Genomic DNA, 19,647 nt, shown 5'->3' on the forward strand with positions numbered 1-19,647 from the left:
CAAACCTGTTGAACATAGGGTGCTGTTACATGTACTGACTAGTTATAGCGTGTCGTAATGATAGGACTATGTTGTAAAAGGTGGTTTCTACTGCCTCGGGTGAAAAGTCTTCGATGGGAAATTTCTGCTCACATTCTGACATTGCATATCCCTTTGTGTTAAAATTTCGCAAATTTGGCTCCAGCCTCCCTGCTTATTCATCAAAATAGAGATCACATATAAGGAAAGAGATTTGAGAGATATGATCTAACTTGGCCATCAGCCAAGCCGGAGAATGCAGGAACAAGCAAGTGGAAGTCAACGAAGACTTGGTCCACCCAGAATAAGCATGTGACTTTGAGCTCGCAAACGTCAGTCAAACCATGTTCAAGTGTTCTTTACAGAGCTCAGTGTTAAGTTGCGACACACTGAAGAGCTGATGTACTTGTTATTTTGGGTTCTTCACCCCCTACTCACGGGCAATTGGGGACGGCTAACACGTGCTAGCCAAGTCAGTGACACTCACATCCTGGGAATGCAGGAAAGGAACCTTTTTACTACACAGTCACTATAACCTGGAGTTGTGTGATTTTTAACACTGTTCCAAAACCAACAGATTCTTTCATTATATTTGCCTCAGGGGAATTGGAATAGATTTCACACCCAGCACACTCCCCACCAGTAGTGAAGAGCTGAATACAAATTGGGCGGATGTCAAAGTATATGTAGAGGAGCAATAACCAACTGCGGGCTGCATTAGAAGTAAGTACAGAGGATTTCATTTTGGGTTTGGGTGGTTTTGTGAGGGTTCAACTTATGTAAAGATGGCTGTGTGTTGGTTTCTTTTGCTGTGAAATGTGCAGTCTCATTTCAGTGTCACAAATGATGCTTGTGAACTGTGTACCCTCTTACTGACAGTCAGAACACATCCAAAATATCTTGTGTTTATAAAATTCCTTTTGCAGCCAATCTTGAATGCAATGTGGCATCCAATTTGCGCACAGCAAGCTCCCTCAAAAAGGCAACAGAAATCACCTTGATATCAATGATGCTTTCATTGAGACATGCCAATATATGACTAGCTAGTGCTATGATGAGAAAATAATTTGGTTCTGTAATATTTACTGATGGAAATACTGATCTCCCCTGTTCATCTTTGAAATAGCATGAAAGGAACTTTTGTTTCCCTACTCAGGGGAATGTGGAGCCTTGGTTTAACATTTGATACAAAAGGTAGCATCTGTGACAATGCAGCATTTCCTCAGTGCTGTGTTGGAAATAGAAAGCAAGATTTTCATGCTAAAGTCCAGGAGTGGGACCGTAGACCCCACAATCTTCTGAGTCAGAGGCACCAACACTGAGAAAGATAAAATGATTCAGAAAAGATTTACAAGCATGTTGCCAGAGTTGGAGGGCTTGAACTATTAAGGAGAGGCTTAATAGGTTGTGGCTATTTCCCCTGGAATGTCAGAGGCTGAGGGGTGACCTTATAGAGGTTTATAAAATCATGAGGGTCATGGATAGGGTGAACAGTTAAGGTCTTCTCCGCAAGGTAGGGGAGTCCAAAACTGGAGGGCATAGGTTTAAGGTGAGAGGGGAAAGACTTAAAAGTGACCTAAGGGGCAACATTTTCACACAGACAGTGGTGTGTATGTGGAATGAGCTGAAAAGGAAGCAGTGGAGGCTGTTATAATTACAACATTTAAAAGGCATCTGGATGGGCATATGAATAGGAAGGGTTTAGAGGGATATGGGCCAAATGTTGGCAAATGGGACTAGATTCATTTAGGATATCCGGTCAGCATGGACAAGTTGAATTGAAGGCTCTGTTTCCGTGCTATACAGCTTTATGACTCTATGACTGTAAACCAGAATCTCTGTTTAACTCTCAATTTGTTCAAAGTTAGTTGACAGCTGTAACTCACAGCTTTCTGAGTCAGGAGATCATCTTTACAAATCCTGTTTCTGAGACTTGAGCATAAAAATCTCGACTGAGAACTCACTGCAATGCTAAGCAAGTGTAGCACTGTTGCCAACCTTTCAGATGGAATTTTCCCTCTCAACCTTGCAAAGAAGATTAGAGAAGGTTGTTCATTTTTGTGTCCAGGCTGATACTTAACCCTCACCCAGTATAATAAAAGCAGATGATCACATTGCTCTTTGTGGCATCTTTGATGCATGCGAGTTGACTGCCATTTCTTCGATGTGACAACATTCCACAAAGTAATTTGTTAACCACAAAGACGATTGGGACATCCTGTGGCTGTGAAAAGTGCTATAGAAATGCAAAACTTCCTTTGTCTTAGATGGTAAGAAGGCAGGAGAATAAAAGAACTGGTGTTCCTGGTCCTAATTGGTCTGACTCTTGATGAACTTCACTTGAGGCAGGTCCTTGGCTTTTTACCGGAACTCTTGAAGCTTCACCCTGAGCTGCTGTCATGGCAGTAGCTCCTCAGTGGCAACTTGCTGCTGTTTTCAATACTCAGAGTCAGATGGTAAGTCTAGCTCAGTTGGAACAGGAATTGAACCAGCAGAGTTGATGCTATTCTGACCCACACACTGGCTAATCAGCCCAATCTAACAGAGATGTGCTCCTCCCTAGAACTCACCTCTCTATCTCCACAATCTCTTCCAATCCTCCAAGGTTATTGCACTCCTCAAATCCAGCCTCTTGAGCATCCTCCGATTTAACACCTCCATCAGTGGCATCCATTCCATTAGTTGTGTAGAGATTCTGAGCTCTGCAATTCCCTCCCTAAATCTTCACCACATCTTCTTTAACTTACTTCAAAACCAAGATCTGGTAACCCGTTCTAAAACTTCCCAATGTAGTTCAGTGTCAAACTTTGTCCGACCCTTAAAGAAGTGCCTTGGGGATGGTAAGGATGTAATATGAATGCAAGTTGTTGTTGCATGTCCTTGGTAGATTCATTTTATGTCATCCCAGTGTCACACTGAGCATTTACTGTTTCTTCCCTGCTGTAAAAATTAGATTAGATTAGATTACTTACAGTGTGGAAACAGGCCCTTCGGCCCAACAAGTCCACACCGACCCGCCGAAGCGCAACCCGCCCATTCCCCAACATTTACCCCTTTACCTAACACTATGGGCAATTTAGCATGACCAATTCACCTGACCTGCACATCTTTGGACTGTGGGAGGAAACCGGAGCACCCAGAGGAAACCCACGTAGACACAGGGAGAATGTGCAAACTCCACACAGTCAGTCACCTGAGTCAGGAATTGAACCTAGGTCTCTGGCGCTGTGAGGCAGCAGTGCTAACCACTGTGCCACCGTGCCGCCCTAACTGTGACTAACTTTACTGTTGCAATTTGATAAAATGCCAACTGAGACCATGCCGGCTGTCTGAACTGATCTTTCTCATTTTGCAGGAAAATTAACGTGGGTCACAAGGAGCACTGGGACATGGCAACGCCAGGTAGGGAATGGAATCAGGATTAATGGGATATGATGTGCATTACTCCAAAGGAGAACAAAAACATTCTAAACTTTGTTGGGATTGAGAACCTTGGCCATGTTATGAGAGGGTGTTGTTTATAGATTTGTCATAACACAGGAGAGGATGGCATTGTGGCTCAGTGGTTAGCGCTATTGCCTCACAGCAGCATGGACCTGGGTTCAATTCCAGCCTTGGGCAGCTGTCTTTGTGGGGTTTACACATTCTCCCAGTGTCTGTGTGGGTTTCCACCCACAGTCCAAAGATGTGCAGGTTAGGTGGATTGGCCATTCTAAGTTGACCATAGTGTCTGTGGATGTGTGGGCTAAGTGGATTAGCCACAGGAAACACAGGGATGGGGTAGGGATGGGTCTGGGAGTGATTCTCTTTGGAATGTTGGTCTGGACTCGATAGGTAGAATGGTCTGCATCCATGCTATGGGAATTCTAGGAGTTGTGTAAAGTTAAAACTGGCAAGGAAGACAGAAAGCATAGACCCTTGCACCATAATTAAATCTGTAGGGCTTGTGTGGTGCAGTAGTAGTGCCTCTACCTTTCAGCCAAGAGGTCTGGATTCAAGTCAAGTAATAATACTGTCAATCAGAAAATATTGATAATTAAATCTGTGGGACATTGAACCACTTCATATTGGGCTCCCACTTTAGCCTTTTGACTTATATTCAATATCCATTTTTTTTCAAACATTTCCCTTTCACTCCTTCCCCAGAATGTGCTGACCCATCATTGGATTGCCAGGGGATAATCTCCTGTGACACCTTGTCCAAGACACCAACCGCTTACCCTGAGCCTGAACAGCAAATGTTGTTGCTTGATTTGGTGGTTGTGCTGAGGTCTAAAGAAGGATCAGACTGAACTCGAAATGTTAACCCTGTTTCTCTCTCCACGGATGCTGCCAGAATTGCTGAGTTTCTCCAGCATTCTCCATAGTTTGTTTCAGATTTCCAGCATCTGTGATATTTTGCTTTTAAATATTGGTGTCATTTTTTAAAAAATTATCGTTTCACGGCGTGTGAGCACCACTGGCAAGGTCAGCAATTGTTTCCTGTCCCTAACTGCCCCTTGAACTAAGTGGCTTGTTAGGCCTTTCTACCTTTAAAGTCAACCACATTGCTGTGGTCTGGAGTCACATGTCGGACAGACCGGGTAAGGGCAGCAGATTTCCTTTCCTAAAAGAGTTATAAGACTTGAGCTATAACGAGAGGCTAGAAAAACTTTTCCCAGGAGCAGTAGGTTGAGGGGAGACTTGGTAGAAATCTATAAAGTAATGTGCTGTTGATGGGTTGATGGTCAGAATCTTTTTCCCAGAGTCGAAATGTCCAATACTACAGGGCATACATTTAAGGTGAGAGGGGGTAAGTTCAAAGGAGATGTGAGGGGAAAATTGTTTGCACAGAGTGTACTAGGAATCTGGAACACACTGCCAGGGGTGGTGGAAGAGGCAGTTCTGATAGGGATCTTGAAGGGACTTTTAGTGAAGCACATGAATATGCAAGGAATGGATGGATATCGAGCAAGGGCAGGTTGAAGGGATTAGTTTAATTTGGTGCCATATTCGGCACAATATCATGATCTGAGGAGCACGTTCCTGTGCTGTACAGTTCTATGTTCTAAAGGCCATTAGTGAACCAGATGAGTTATTACGACAGTGACAAAATTCATGGTTATCATCTCTGAGACTCTCATTATATTCCAGATTAATTCTGTGGTGGGATTCAAACTGATATCTCCAGACGATCATTATAGATATCTAAGTTCGCCAGTCTGGTAACATTTACCATTATGTCACAATTTAAGTCCCTCAATAGGGCAAACCACAAGCCACTCAATCCAACTTCTGTCCTGAGGCATGCTCGGTGGAACTGGGGGATAAGTAGGTCTGTGCTTCCTGTCACTTTTGCACCAAACCTTCATCCCCTGCTGCCAATTCATTGAGTCAGGCAGCACGGAAACAGACCCTTTGGTCCAACCAATCCATGTCAATCATAATCCCATTTCAAACATTTCAAACCCGTTGTCATGTGAATAAGACACTAACCCCAAAGGAGTGGCATTCACACTCCAATAGTTATCATATTCTCATCATAGAAACATTGAAGATCAGTTCAGGACTTGGCCATTTGACTAGTCAAGGCTTTATCTCCATACTGCATGTCGTGAGTTTACTGGGGCATTTTGACACCACATTTTCTCCCTTTGTAACAGTATTTCAAAAGTTCCTTGCTTGCTGTAAAGCACTTTGAGGTGTCCACAGTTGGGAAAGGTGCTATATAAATGCATGTCTTTCTTCTTTTGATTCCTGTAATTGTGGTCTGTAATAGCCATCAAATGGCCATCCCTGAGGGATTGGTATTATGTTAAATTAACACCTAAGAACTGAAGACTGTAAGTAATGTTATAAATGGTGTCATCTTAGACCTGTTAGCAAAATAGAGAGCCTAATGGATACCCATTGCTGGACTTTGAGCAGATAATTTAGCCTGATGTGTTAGTGGGAGCCCTGTATTGCCAGAGGTGCATTTCAAATGAGACATGTCGGATTACACGAGTGGATGTAATGAGTACTATGACACTTGTTGAAGTTGAACAGGGAGCTTTCCCAGGATTGAGAGTGTGGTGTTGGTAAAGCCACAGCAGGTCAGGCTGCATCCGAGGAGCAGGGGAGTTGACATTTTGGGCAAAAGCCTTTCATCAGGAATGAATCCTGGTGATGGGCTCTTGCCTGAAAAGTCGATTCTCCTGCTCCTCGGATGCTGCCTGACCTGCTGTACTTATCCTGCACCACACTCTCAACTCTGATCTCACTGCAGTCCTCACTTTCTCCTAGCTTTCCCACGTCCCTGAGTAGACATTCCTCCTCTTCCTTCCACTTGAGACGGCAATGAGGAGACGGTTTCTCTCTCAGAGAATCATGAATGCATGGAACTCCCTTCCCCAGACAGGCAGTGTCACTGACTATTTTCAAGATGAAGATAGATAGATACTTGACTAATGAGAAAGTCAAAGGATAGTGGGGGCGGGCAGGAATGCGGATTTGAGGCTACAGTCAGATGATTTTACCAACTGGTGGGACAGGCTTGAGAGGATCAAATGACGTATTCCTGCTCCTAACCACCTTCATCAACTAACTAGTAATTAATCTTATTTTCCATTTGTGATGTGTGTCAATTTGCAGCATTGCGTCGGAAGTTGAGAAATATAAATGCAAGCATTTCTTCTTTAGCTGAAAAGTAGATATTTGGCCCCTTCGTACTTCTGATTTCACAAATTCTGAGTGATCATGTGGTGAGGAATGTCAGTGTTGGGTTACGGAAACTTCCTCACGTTTCACTCCCGTTGTTCGTGTCAAGCATTCATGGATCATCCATGGCAGTGGTCAGATTACTCCCTCCTACGTTAGCTTCCGCCATCAGCCATCCCGAGTGAACCTGACGGTGTGTGAACCCTGAGGTTGTGCAGCTTCCTCCTCAACAGCTCACATGTCTCTGTTAATCCACATACCCACTATTTGATGCCATCCCTGCCCCAGCCTGCCCAGCTCACAAAGGGCGCTCACAGGATCTGCTGGTAATGCATTCTTCAGATTGCCTCTTCTCTGGAAATTTGTTGCCATTGATAGTATAATAGTAACATGAACTCTATCACAGTTGCTTTGACAACCATATCAAATCTGGATAGTAAGTGTCAACATTTGACATTCCAGATCATTGACATCCGATATCATCCTACAGTAAGAAACTCTAAACCAGTCAGTATGTTTTGAGGTTCCTAACTCTCCTCTTTGGCAATCTAACATTCTGTCACCAGTGAGATTACATTGGCAAAAGCAGAAGTAGGCCATTCAGCCCATTGAGTCTGCTCCACCATTTAATGAGATCCTGGCTTGTCTGTTAAACCTCACTCCGCTTTCCTGCTTTTGCCCCATTACCTTTGATTCCCTTTCTGATTAAAAATCCATATCAGCCTTGAATATACTTAATGACCCACTGTCTATGGTAAACAATTCCACAGGTTGAAAGGAAAAGTCGCTGTTATCTGTAGGGCTGATCTCTCATTAAAAAGAGGCAACTGGTGGTGGCCTAACCTGCGGGTAACCAGGCAAGGGGAGAGGTTCAGATGGAGAGTCTTTCATGGTAATCTCAGCTACTGTGGGAACAGAACCCATAGCACTGGCATGAATAACTAGCTGTCTGGCCAACTGAGCTAATTGACCCCTGCAACCTTCTGAGACAAGAAATTCCTCCTTGTTTGTGTCTTAAATGTACAATCCCTTATTCTGAGATGACATCTTAGACTCTCCCAGAAGGGGAAATAACCTTTTCGCATCTTCCCCCTTAAGTCTCCTAGGAATCTTGTAGGTTTCAATATCTTTGATTCTTCTATGGTCTAACAAGTACAGGCCTAATCTACCTAACCTCTCCTCATAAGACAAACCTCCTGTACCTGGCATCAGTCTAGTAAACCTTCTCTACTGCCCCAGAGTCTAAGGACTAATTCCAGATTTTTTTTATTTTGTTGAATCCAAATTCCACCATCTGGTACAGTGGGATTCAAACCCTGGCCCCTCAAACATTATCTAGGTCTCTGAGTTAATAGTCCAGCGATAATAGCACTAGGCCATTGTCTCCCACTGATATATAAGGTCACCCCCTTGTCTCTGATGCTCCAGGGAAAACAGCCCCAGCCTGTTCAGCCTCTCTCTATAGCTCAAACCATCCAAACCTGGCAACATCCTTGTAAATCTTTTCTGAAACCTTTCAAGTTTTGTTCAAGAATCTTCATTCGCTCCTGGTCTCTGAATTTCTACAACTCCAAATCCAAGGTCTTCACCTTCTGGTCCTTCCACGGCCTCAGCCATTTCAGTTTTAACCACTCCTGCAACGTTCCAACATTGTGCTTCTCCAACTCTAACCTCTCGTACCCTTTCTTCTCTGCATCCTAGTCACTTGTGTCCTTAGCTCTGTAAACTCTGAGTCTTTTTGCCTCTCCTTATTCACTGTCCCCCACATTATGAGAACAATTACACGTCAAAAGTACTAACTTGGCTGTAAAATTATTTAACCTGCTGCCACTAATGTTTGTATCATCGACATGGCTTTGACGTTGTGTCAAGCTGTCCAGCTGACCCCCTGCCCAGTCAGGTCTTGGGGGTGAGTCATGAAGTTTGAGGTTGGAGGTTTGGGAACTGCACTGTCTTCAGTGTCAGTGTGATGTCTCAAGGTCTGTTCCTTAATAGAGTGACCATGGTCTGACACTTAGGAATTCTAACAAATTCTTTTTATTTACTCACTATAGTACAGCACTGCAGTACAAACATCATTGTTGTGTCAGAATATGGACTCTCATTATCTTACTTAACATCCTGGAGTTATGAAAGGTGCAGTGAAAAATACAAATCCTTTATTAAGAAAACTTATCCCTTTGATCAAGCATATAGTGAACCTTCTTAATATCTCTTGCTTTAGATCAGTGTCACTTTTGAGTCTGACAATCCATTGTGTGACAGTAAACATTACTCATTTCTTTGCTGCTTCTCTTGCCTGTTTTATCTTAAATCTTTGTACTCCAGTTATCGACTCTCCTGCTAATGGAAACAATTTCTCCCTCTCAATTATCAAAGCCTTTGAACAGTTCGAATAAACGTCTCCTTCACCTTTTCTTCTCCAAGGACAATAAGCCTAATTTATCTTCCCATTTTTGGAGTCCTAATCACCAGAGCCATTTGAGAAAATCCTCTCTGTGGTTTTGGACTGTGTAGGTTTCAGAACTTTCCTCTGTTATTCTTCCATGGGATGTGGGTGTCACTGGCAACATTAGTTTCCCCGTCCCTTCAGTGGCTCACTAATACCATTTCAAAAGATAGATCAGAATCAACATCATTGCTGTGTGTCTGGAGTCACATGCAGGCCAGAGTAAGTCAGGATGGTACATTTACTTTGCTAAAAGGCATGAGTGAAACAGATGGTCTTTCAAAAATAAAAATAGTTGCTATATGGCCACCATTTGACTAGCTGTATATCCTAGATATTACTTTTCTTTAAAAAACTGGGTTTAAATTGGATTTGTGGGCGGCACGGTGGCACAGTGGTTAGCACTGCTGCCTCACAGCGCCAGAGACCCGGGTTCAATTCCCGCCTCAGGCGACTCTCTCTGTGGAGTTTGCACATTCTCCCCGTGTCTGCGTGGGTTTCCTCCGGGTGCTCCGGTTTCCTCCCACAATCTAAAAATGTGCAGGTCAGGTGAATTGACCATGCTAAATTGTCCATAGTGTTAGGTGAAGGGGTGAATGTAGGAGTACGGGTCTGGGTGGTATACGCTTCGGCGGGTCGGTGTGGACTTGTTGGGCCGAAGGGCCTGTTTCCACACTGTAAGTAATCTAATCTAATCTAATCTAAATTGCTACCGTGGCAGAATTTGAACCCTTGACCTCCAGAACATTAGCTTGAAGGCTTTGGATTACTAGTCTAGGGATTTTACCATTACATCACTGTCTCCCCTTAACTGACAACAATAAAGCACTTAAGGTCTGACCAATGATTGTATACATAGACACTGCTGTCTAGCATCTGTTGCTCATACTGTTCAAATCCAGACTCCTTGATGTTGGTGTCTCTGTCCTTGTTTTGTCATCTCATTCTGCCGCCAGCTAAGAGAACTGGACTCAGCAGCACAAACAACCAGGAACTGGCAAAGTTTCTTGGAATTTGAATCAAATATGCAAAATGTACAGAAACAACTTTAGGACAGCTCAATCATACCGTACTTGAGCTGTAATAGAATAGCAAGTCCAACAGCAATGTAACAGGTAAGCATTTCACTCACACTACGGATGTTTGACCAAAGATTTTGCCATGTTAATCATTACTTTTGACTCTTTTCTTTTCTGTTAGTACATGGTCAGCTCTGTCCAAACATCTACAATTCCTACTGTCTTAATGGAGGCACCTGCTACATTCTAAGAATGTCCTATCCATTCTGCTGGTAAGTCAAACGTAGCCCTCAGTCTGTAACCAATCAGAATCAGACCCCAACAAAATCATTACACATAGTGGACATGGTGGTCCATAGAGATGGAGGGTGCAGTAGGAGGCCCCTCTGTGGGAAATTCAAATCGGGCTCTGGTGTGGTGTGAGTCTAAATTAGAGTGGTGCTGGAAAAGCACAGCAGGTCAGGCAGCAACCGAGGAAGCAGGAAAATCGACGTTTTGGGCAAAAGCCCATCACCAGGTGTGGTGAGAACCTGGCCTGTTCATTGTAAGGGACTGAAATTGAGTGGCCCGCACCCTCATGTAGAAACATAGAAGATGGGAGCAAGTGTAGGCTGTTTGACCCTTTGAGCCTTGTCCACAATTCATCATGATCAAGGCTAATCATTGAGCTCAACACTCTAATCCCACCTTCTTCCATGTTCCTTGATCCCTTTAGCTACAAGAGCTATAGCTACCTCCTTCTGGAAAATACCTAATGTTTTGCTCTCAAACAAATTCCGTGGATGTGAATTCCACAGCTTCACCACTCTCCAGGTAAAGAGATTTCCCATTGTCTCAGTCCTAAAAGGTTTACCCCTTATCCTTAAGCCATGACCCCTTGTTCTCCTTATCATCGAGAAGATCCTTCCTGCATCTAATCTGTCTAGTCTGGTTCGAATTTGATAGTTTTCTACAAGATTCCCCCCCTCATTCTTCTAAACTCTAGTGAATACATATCTAACCAACTCAATCTCTCTTTGTACATCAGTTCTGCCTTCCCAGGTCAGTCTGGTAAAGTGCACTCCTTCTGAAGCAAAAACATCCCTCCTCAGATAAGGAGGTCAAAACTGTACAGAATATTCCAGGTGTGGCATCACCAATGCCATGTATAAGCCAGCATTTACTACCCCTTCCAACAGTTACCCTTGAGAAGGTAATGGTGAACTGCTGGTATTCATGCACCCACAATGCTGTTCACAAAAGAGGTCCAAACCTTTCACTCAGTGACAGTGAAGGACATATTACTAGAATAGGAGGGGATTTGAAGGGGACCTTGCAAGCAGTGGTGTTCCAATGCCCCTGCTGCCCTTGTCCTAGGAGATAGATGCCCTCAGTTTGCAATGTGCTTTGACAGAAACACAAAAGAGGTGTTGAAGTGCACCTTGTAGATGGTACATATTGCTGCCACTGTGCGCTGGAGGTACAGGGAGTGAATGTCTAAGAATTGGGATGTATATTGAGGTTGTACAAGATGTTGATGAGGCCTTTTCTGGACTACTGCGTCCAATTCTGGTGGCTTTGCTGTAGGAAGGATATTATTAAGCAGGAAAGGATTCAAAGAGATTTATCACGATATTGCCAGGAATGGAGACTTTGAGTTATAAGGAAAAGCTGGATAGCTGGGACTTTTTTCACTGGAGTCTAGAGGTGACCTTATAGAGGTTTATTAAATCATGAGGGGTATAGATAAGGTGAATGGCAGGTGTCTTTTTTCTAGGGTGGGGGATTCCAAGACTAGGGGACATATTTTTAAGGTGAGAGGAGAAAGATTTTTTTAAAAGGTGAGTAGTTTGTGTATGGAATGAACTTCCAGAGGAAGTGGTGAATGTGGGTACAGTTACAACAGTTAAAAGATATTTAAGTAAGTTCATGAATAACAAATGTTTGGAGGGATATGGGCCAAGCGCAGGCAGGTGGGACTAGTTTAGTTTGGGATTATGATTAGCATGGACTGGTTAGACCAAAAGGTCTGTTTCTGTGTTGTATTACTCTATGACTGTTACTCAATAAATATGGTCTTGAACAAGCTTTATCCTGGATGATGCTGAGGTGCATTAGTGTTGCTGAACTGCACTGGCCCAGACAAGCAGGGAGTAATGCTTCACACTCACGACATGTGCCTTGTGAACTGGTAGAAAGGTTTTGGAGAGGCAAAAGTTAGGAGCTGGCATCAAGTCATTCAAGTGTGGGAGTCATCATGGCTAAGTCAAGTTCTGACCTCTCATTAGACTGGAGGGTCAACTGAAAATTCAGAACTGAGATTGATGGATGCTTGACAGCCACACGCTTCTTTGGTTGGGGTGTAGGCATTACTGGAAAGTCCCTCCTTAATTGCCTCTTAGTGACTTACTCAGCTATTTTCAGAAGGCAGTTAAGAGTCAACCATATTATTAGGAGGCTGGAATCACAAAACGGCCAAACTTGCAGGTTTCGTTGCTTAAAAGTATTACTGATACCAGTTGGGCTTTTATGTCAATTTGATAATAGCTTTATATTCAACATTTGCTCACCAGCCACCATGATGGGATTTGAACCCTTGACCCACAGCATTTGGATTATTGGACAGCAACACTAAACTACACCACCATTTTACCTTGGAATTCAGAGTTATTACATGAGGTTAAGATACAGATTACTTTTCTCCAAATGCACACTTTTGAATAATTGTATTTGCAAAAGAATATAATTGCACTAGAAGCTGTTCAGATGCAATTCACTTCCTAGTTCAATTCCTAGGGTGAAGGGTTCACTTAAAGAAGAAATGTTTAAAGGGTTGGAGTCAAGAAGAATGAGAGATTTATTGTAATGTATGAGATTCTGATTGAGGACTGGAAGGATGTTTCTTCTTGTGGAAGAGACTTGAACAAGGGAACATGCTAAAGATAAGAGGCTCTCACATTTAGGATGGAGATGATGGGAAATATTTTCTCGCAGAGACTGTCTGCGGAAACAGTGGAGTGGTGGTCAGTGGATTTATTCCAGGCTGTGTTGGATAGATTTTCGATGGACAAAGCAGTCTAGAGTTAACAGGAAAATGGAGTTGAGACCATAATCAGGCAGCCTGTGATGCACCCCTCAAAACATTTCAAGAAGGTAGCCCAGACTCTAACTTTGCTAGTTGTTTTAAACAGGTGTAAAGTGGATATTCCAGGAGGGATGCAGCTGATCAGGCCACTCAGTTTCAATCAAAACAGAACTTATTTACAGACTACTGAATGAAACACAAACAAAAGAGAACAGAATATAGAATAAGTTAACCTATCTGAAAATCCCACCAACTCTATCGCAACTTAATGATGCTGCTCTGATTTCCTACAACATCTCCATAAACACCCCCCCCGACAAAAAAGGTAAATTCAAACCCAGGTTCTTACAAGAGAGATGTCAGAGAGAGAGAATCAGCATGGAACTGCTTCACACTCCAGCAGCTACTTCTCTAGATCCCCGAAGATAAATCAAACTAGAAAAATCCCTGAACTGGAAGAACTGGCCACTCCCCTTTCATTGTACAAGTGCTTTGTTTAAAAATCCTGATTATTGCCTTAGGTGGGATCTGTTAGCTATAATCAAAGTGGCCTTACTCCAGACAAATCGGAACCTCTGCCTTTTATAACCCCTCTTGAAAAATATCAAAGACAACATAACCTTGTTAAAGGAGCAGCATCGTCACACAGACATAAGCGTATTGAATTGCATAGCAGACTCAAAGGGCCGAATGGCCTTCTCTTGCTCTTATATTCCTAATAGGAGTAAGGGCTAAATGGCAGGTCCAGTTCCTATGTTCCTTCATTTGCCTTCAGCTCTGACCTCAACTCACTGAACATAGATGGATGTTAGCTGATGCTTGTCAATCATACTAATCATGATGTGATCCACCCTCAGTCTCCTGTTCTGTTACCTGGGCTAATTCAGAGTAATATCTTCCCTAGGTGCGATGACAGCTTCCAAGGAAGCCGATGTGAAGAGTTCTTGCTACCGAGCCATCAATTACATAGGGCTATAAGTCCATCACTGATCGTTGTTATTGTTGTGGCTTTGATTATTGTGTTCGCCATAACACTTGGTATAGCACACTTCTACTGCAGGTGAGTGTACCTGATTAACTGCTGATATGGCCTGACAATAAAATGCATCAGTATGGCTGGGATTGAATAGGGAGGAAGGGAGCAGGATAGAGGCAAGACATCTTAGTTTGCCGCTGCTCATAAATAGTCTACTGGTGCATTTTTATCATATACCCTAAGACACAGCACATGACCTGCTTCGAGCCTTCTCTGAGTCTTCAGCTACCTTCATCTTTTCTGAAACTCAGAATATTTGTTAGGATTAGCCCAAAATGCTATTGGTTATCAGGTATCTCTCCATATTACCAATGATTGCATTCTTTGATATATGGTAGTATAGGATGTGAATATTTGAATTTTTTTCAATTGTTGAATTAAACAAAGGCTCAGGGGGAATTGTTCCCAAATGCATAATCCATGGCAGCCTTGCAACGAATCAGAGTCGACAGGCCAACTAATCAACACTCTGTTCTTATGCAGTGTAAATTGTTGCTCCTTTTGAAATTTAGTATTCTTGTGTTGTATCCTGCTGAGTGATGAAGATGAAAAAATTCAACAGCATGCCCCCTTGTTCAGCAAGATATTGTTTAGTGTATTAGACTGGGCAGAAAAGACCTGACATTTATTTAGCCCCTTCCACAACTTCAGGATATCCTAAAGTGCTTTACAGTCAATTAGGTACTTGTTGAACTGTGGGAAATGCAGTATGAAATAATTCCACCAAGGTTGGTATCCTGTCATCAAGTCACCCATTATTTACACATGCATACTACATGGACTCTGAACCAGCTAACTTAGAGCCAGCTCTTAGAATGAACAGAACCCTTGACACTCCTGTTTATATCTGTCAGTCAGAATGCCCTGTTTCATCCAGGTTAATGGCCCCAATCAGGGAACTTCAATGATAGTCACCTAATTGACATTGTTCCAATCACTGCACACTACATATGTGCACCGCACACGTCCACAAGCAGCAATTAATTACTGCTCTACATAATCTGGCTTATTGTGTTGAATGAGGAATTCCTGTCAGTCAGGGCACTAGGAAAACTCCCCTGTTGGTCTCTGAATTAACCATGTGATCCTTTACATCCAATCATAAGGGCAGGTAGGGCATTGGTTTAATGTCTCAGGGGGCTCTTCCAACAGTTTTATTTTATCCTTCCATGGGATGTGGGCATTACATTTGTTGTCCACATCGAACTGCCCTTGAACTAAGTGGCTTGTAATGGTCATTTCACCGAAGTCAGTCACATTGGTGTGGAGTTATAAGTAGGTCTTCTTTAAGGGGCATTAATTAACCAATGACAATTGGCAATGGTTTCGTAGTCACTATGATTGAACCTAGATTCATGATTACAGATTTTAGTAACTGAATACAAAAACCATTGGATGTCCTGGTGGGACTTGCATCCACGTCCCCATAGCATTAGACTGGACTTCTGGGTTACTAGACACAATGGCAACACCTCCCCAAGCACTGGAATTGTCAGACTGCATTTTGTGTACAAGTCCCCAGTGTGGGATTTGAACATACAACCCTCTGACTGAGGCTCTGGTGATATTCCAGGGCATCACTGAGTGTCACCAAGATGTTTCACCGTGGGGGGGAAGCATTGGATTAAATAGCACCTTAGCAGAGCAACAGGTCCCTGGCAGCTCCATAGACATGTTATCAAAGGAATCTTCACGCCAAGTTACATTAAGGGAGCCACATAAAAATGTGTTGAAGAGGAGTTTATTAAGGAACATCTTAAAGGATGAATGGGAATTAGGATGGAGAGCCGGGTACATTTAGGAGGGCAATTTCCGAGTTCAGAGCCCAGGCAGCTCAGGATACAACCATCAATGATTGGAGTGATTAAAATACTGGCTTTCTCAAGAGACCAGAAATGGAGGAACACAGAGGGTTGTAGGAGGAGATTACAGATAGAGAGGGGCAAAGCCATAGAGCGCTTTGAAAGCAGAGGTGGGAATAACAAAATTGAGATGCTGCCGGACTGGGAGCCAATGTTGATCAGTGAACACAGGGGCAATAGATGTGTGAGTGAGGGTCTGGACACCAGAGTTTGGGATAAGATGAAGAAAGTCCTCCACCCACATCACTCCAAGGTACATAGCTTACTCTTTGCAAAATTGCACAGCTCGCAGCAAGTGCTGAAGACAAATGTTGGACAGATGAATTATTCACAGTTTCTTGCACTTACAGGAAACGGAGACAAAAAAGAAACAACCAGAGGAACAGCAGCTTGTACTACACAGTGACAGCACATAGAGCAATTGACATCAGGGAGATACTGTCGGTCAGCTCCAGCATCAAAAAGCAAGATGTAGATTCCAGATGCGTTTAGAAGTCCAAGGAGGGGATGTTTTAGGTGAGAAATGTCAAAGTGGATGACCCTTCTGAACTGCAGCTTGAGAGTATCTCTCCTGGAATGAATGAACAAAATGTTTGAGTCACACAAGTGACCAGCAGCAACAGCAGAAGGGCATTGACCTGTTTGCTCCTGTATGCCCTCTCACCTGGTTTCTTAGTAACAAGGGCCTCCATTTTCATGCCATCTCGGATTCTAAAAGGGTTTGATGAGGTAAATGCTGAGAGGATGTTTCTCCTCATGGGAGACTCTTGGATCAGGCGGCATAGTCTCAGAATAAAAGGCCGCCAGTTTAAGACTGAGGAATTTCTTCTATCAGAGGGTTGTGAGTCTTTGGAACTCCTTGCCACAGAGAGCTGTGGGGGTAGAGTCCTTGTTTCTACCTCAGGCTGAGATAGATACAGGTTTGATCAGTAGGAAAACCAAGGGTTATGGCAGGAAAGTGGACACAAGGAATATCATCTGATCAGCAGTGATCCTACTGATTGGTGGAGCCGGCTCGAACAGTAAACATCTGATTCCATTTCTTATGGTCTTTGTATATTCTTCCAAACACCTCTGTTGTTCCACCTCAGTTATGAAACTCACTTTGTTTTATCAGTGATGAAACATCTGCAACAAAAACAGAATGTGCTGAAGAAGCTCGGCAGGTCTAGCAGTATTCCTGGAGAGAGAAACAGAGTTAATGATTTGAATCTGATATGATGAAACATTTTTCGCTGGAATTACCTTTTCGTCAGTGCCTTATCAATTCCTGTACTTGGCTGTAAGGCTCAAAATCACACTGTCCTGGTTAGTAATTTGATGTAGAGGTTGGCAGGAGAACAGCTGAGATATTGCCCGACTGTGATCACATTATATGAGCTTTGTATGTTCTACTTAATACACACTGCAACAAGATAAATTATTCTAGTAAAAATGATGTGTTTTTGCCTTGCGATCTTCCCTGAAATTTCTTGGACAAAGATAAGATGTGGTACTTCAGTTGACTATTGAGTATGTACTGGGACCCAAATAGTTTGCCTCCATCCCCACATGACCCACCTCCACCACTGTCTATGATCATGAGCTGCTGAGATCCTAATCCTTGCTTTTCTTTCTGCCAGACATGAAAACTACCATTTACTCTTGGCTGGTCTTGTATGCTCCAGCCTCCATAATCTTGAGCTCATCCAAAACTCTCCTGCCTATATCCGGACCTGCACCAAGTTCCATTCACCCATCATTTGGATCAAACCTTTAAGTAAGATGCTCCTAAAACATGCTAAAACAGCAGCTAATGAATTTGAAAGACCCTATACAGACAACAAGCAAAAACTAATATCATTTATAAAATACCGTGCAAGAACTGTAACAAACACTACATTGGACAAACAGGCAGAAAACTAGCCACCAGGATACATGAACATCAACTAGCCACAGAAAGACATGACCCACCCTCACTAGTATTTTACATACAGATGAGGAAGGACACAACTTCAACTGGGACAACACATCCATCCTATGACAAGCCAAGAAGAAATACACGTAAGAATTCCTAGAAACATAGCATTCCAACCAGAACTCTACCAATAAACAAATTGACTTGGATCCCATTTACCACCGCCTGAGAAAAAGAATGGAAAATGACATCACCGCAGGAAATGAATCAGTACAGGAAATGACATCACCAACCCAAGCCAACCTAAACACATAAATAAAAAGCGGGCCATACCACCGGAGGCTCACTGGTGACGTTACCTACTATGGTGACGAAATGTCTGAAAACAAACCTTCCAGCTCAGCAAGCAAACTTACATCCATGCTCCTAAACGCAGCGACTGGAAAAATTCTTACCCCAGTTACTGAAGCAATGATTTTGTTTTTTAGTCATCAGTCTGGTAAATTATTGTTCAGTAATGTATATTGTTGTTCGTAACCTCTCCACTTTCTTGTGGCGTATCAGAGTATTCTCAACATAAACGTTGCTAGAATCATAGATTATTTTGTTTTTTCACGAGCTGTGGGCATCACTGTCCATCACGAACCCATCTTGACAGCATCATTGGAGGACAGACTTAGTAGGAATGGCCAATTTCCTTTGCAAAAAGGACATTAGTGATTCCATAAGGTTTTTTTTACAATAATTGATGTTAGTTTCATTATTACTTTTACCAAGGTTAGCTTTCCGTTCCTGATTTATTAATGAACTGTATTTAAATTCCATCAGTTGCTGTGGTGGGATATGAACCCACATCCCCAGGTTTACTAGCTCACTATCATTATCACCATCTCCTCCAGAGATAACTGGGGAATGCTTGAGGGGCAACATCTTGTCCAAAAGGGGGCGTTTACAGGGAAGAAGGAGGCTATTCAATCCATCACATCTGTGCAGGAAAAGAAAACCAATTAGCTCCATAGCCTCAGATTTTTCTGCAAATAGTTTTTTCTCTGTTCAAGTCAGAGGAAGTGTGCGAGGTGGCTACAATTACAACATTTCAAAGACATTTGGACAGGTGCATGGATAGGAAAGATTTAGAGGGACATGGACCAAATTCTGGCGAATTGGACTAGCTTAGTTTGGGAAACCTGGTCAGCATGGGCAAGTTGCACCAAAGGGTCTGTTTCTGTGCTGCATGACTCTATGACTCTTGTTCAATTCCCTTTTAGAAATTACTATCAGATCTGTTTCCTCCAAGGTTCTGTGTCCAAACCAGAACTCACTCCATAAGAAAACAATCTCACATTTCCTTACTGATTCTATGTCAATTATATTACACGTGTGCCTTTTGCTTAATGGCCCTTCCATCAGCATAAACAGTTTTTTCTTCTTAGCACTGATTTTAAGCAACTCCCTTTAAATGTTCTGCTTACCTTCCCTATTTGCAGAAGAACAATCACAGTTTAATATTCTGTTTGAACTCAACCCCCTGATTTCTGACATATCCTCTGCATCCTCTGTTTCCTTAACATTCTTCCTAAAATGTGTTGCCCAGACTTGAGAGGCAATATTCTGGATTAGTGGT

The 19,647-nt window shown here is 42.8% G+C and overlaps 1 protein-coding gene across 1 annotated transcript; it reads left to right on the forward strand.

Moving 5' to 3' along the window:
• The first annotated feature begins 451 nt into the window (after positions 1–451).
• LOC140458587 (pro-neuregulin-4, membrane-bound isoform-like) lies at positions 452–18,552 on the forward strand. Its single transcript, XM_072553343.1, has 5 exons — positions 452–741; positions 3,374–3,420; positions 10,346–10,436; positions 14,133–14,288; positions 16,477–18,552. The coding sequence occupies exons 2-5, from the start codon at positions 3,408–3,410 to the stop codon at positions 16,616–16,618; spliced, it is 402 nt and encodes a 133-aa protein (XP_072409444.1). The 5' UTR covers positions 452–741; positions 3,374–3,407; the 3' UTR covers positions 16,619–18,552.
• The last annotated feature ends 1,095 nt before the right edge of the window (positions 18,553–19,647 follow it).

This window comes from Chiloscyllium punctatum, chromosome 33, assembly GCF_047496795.1.
Source record: "Chiloscyllium punctatum isolate Juve2018m chromosome 33, sChiPun1.3, whole genome shotgun sequence".
Classification (NCBI taxonomy): Eukaryota; Metazoa; Chordata; class Chondrichthyes; order Orectolobiformes; family Hemiscylliidae; genus Chiloscyllium; species Chiloscyllium punctatum.

Coding starts and splice junctions, on each gene's coding strand:
- LOC140458587 (XM_072553343.1), top strand. Junction 10,437..14,132: donor ATGTCCTATCCATTCTGCTG/GTAAGTCAAACG, acceptor TATCTTCCCTAG/GTGCGATGACAGCTTCCAAG. Junction 14,289..16,476: donor ATAGCACACTTCTACTGCAG/GTGAGTGTACCT, acceptor TTGCACTTACAG/GAAACGGAGACAAAAAAGAA.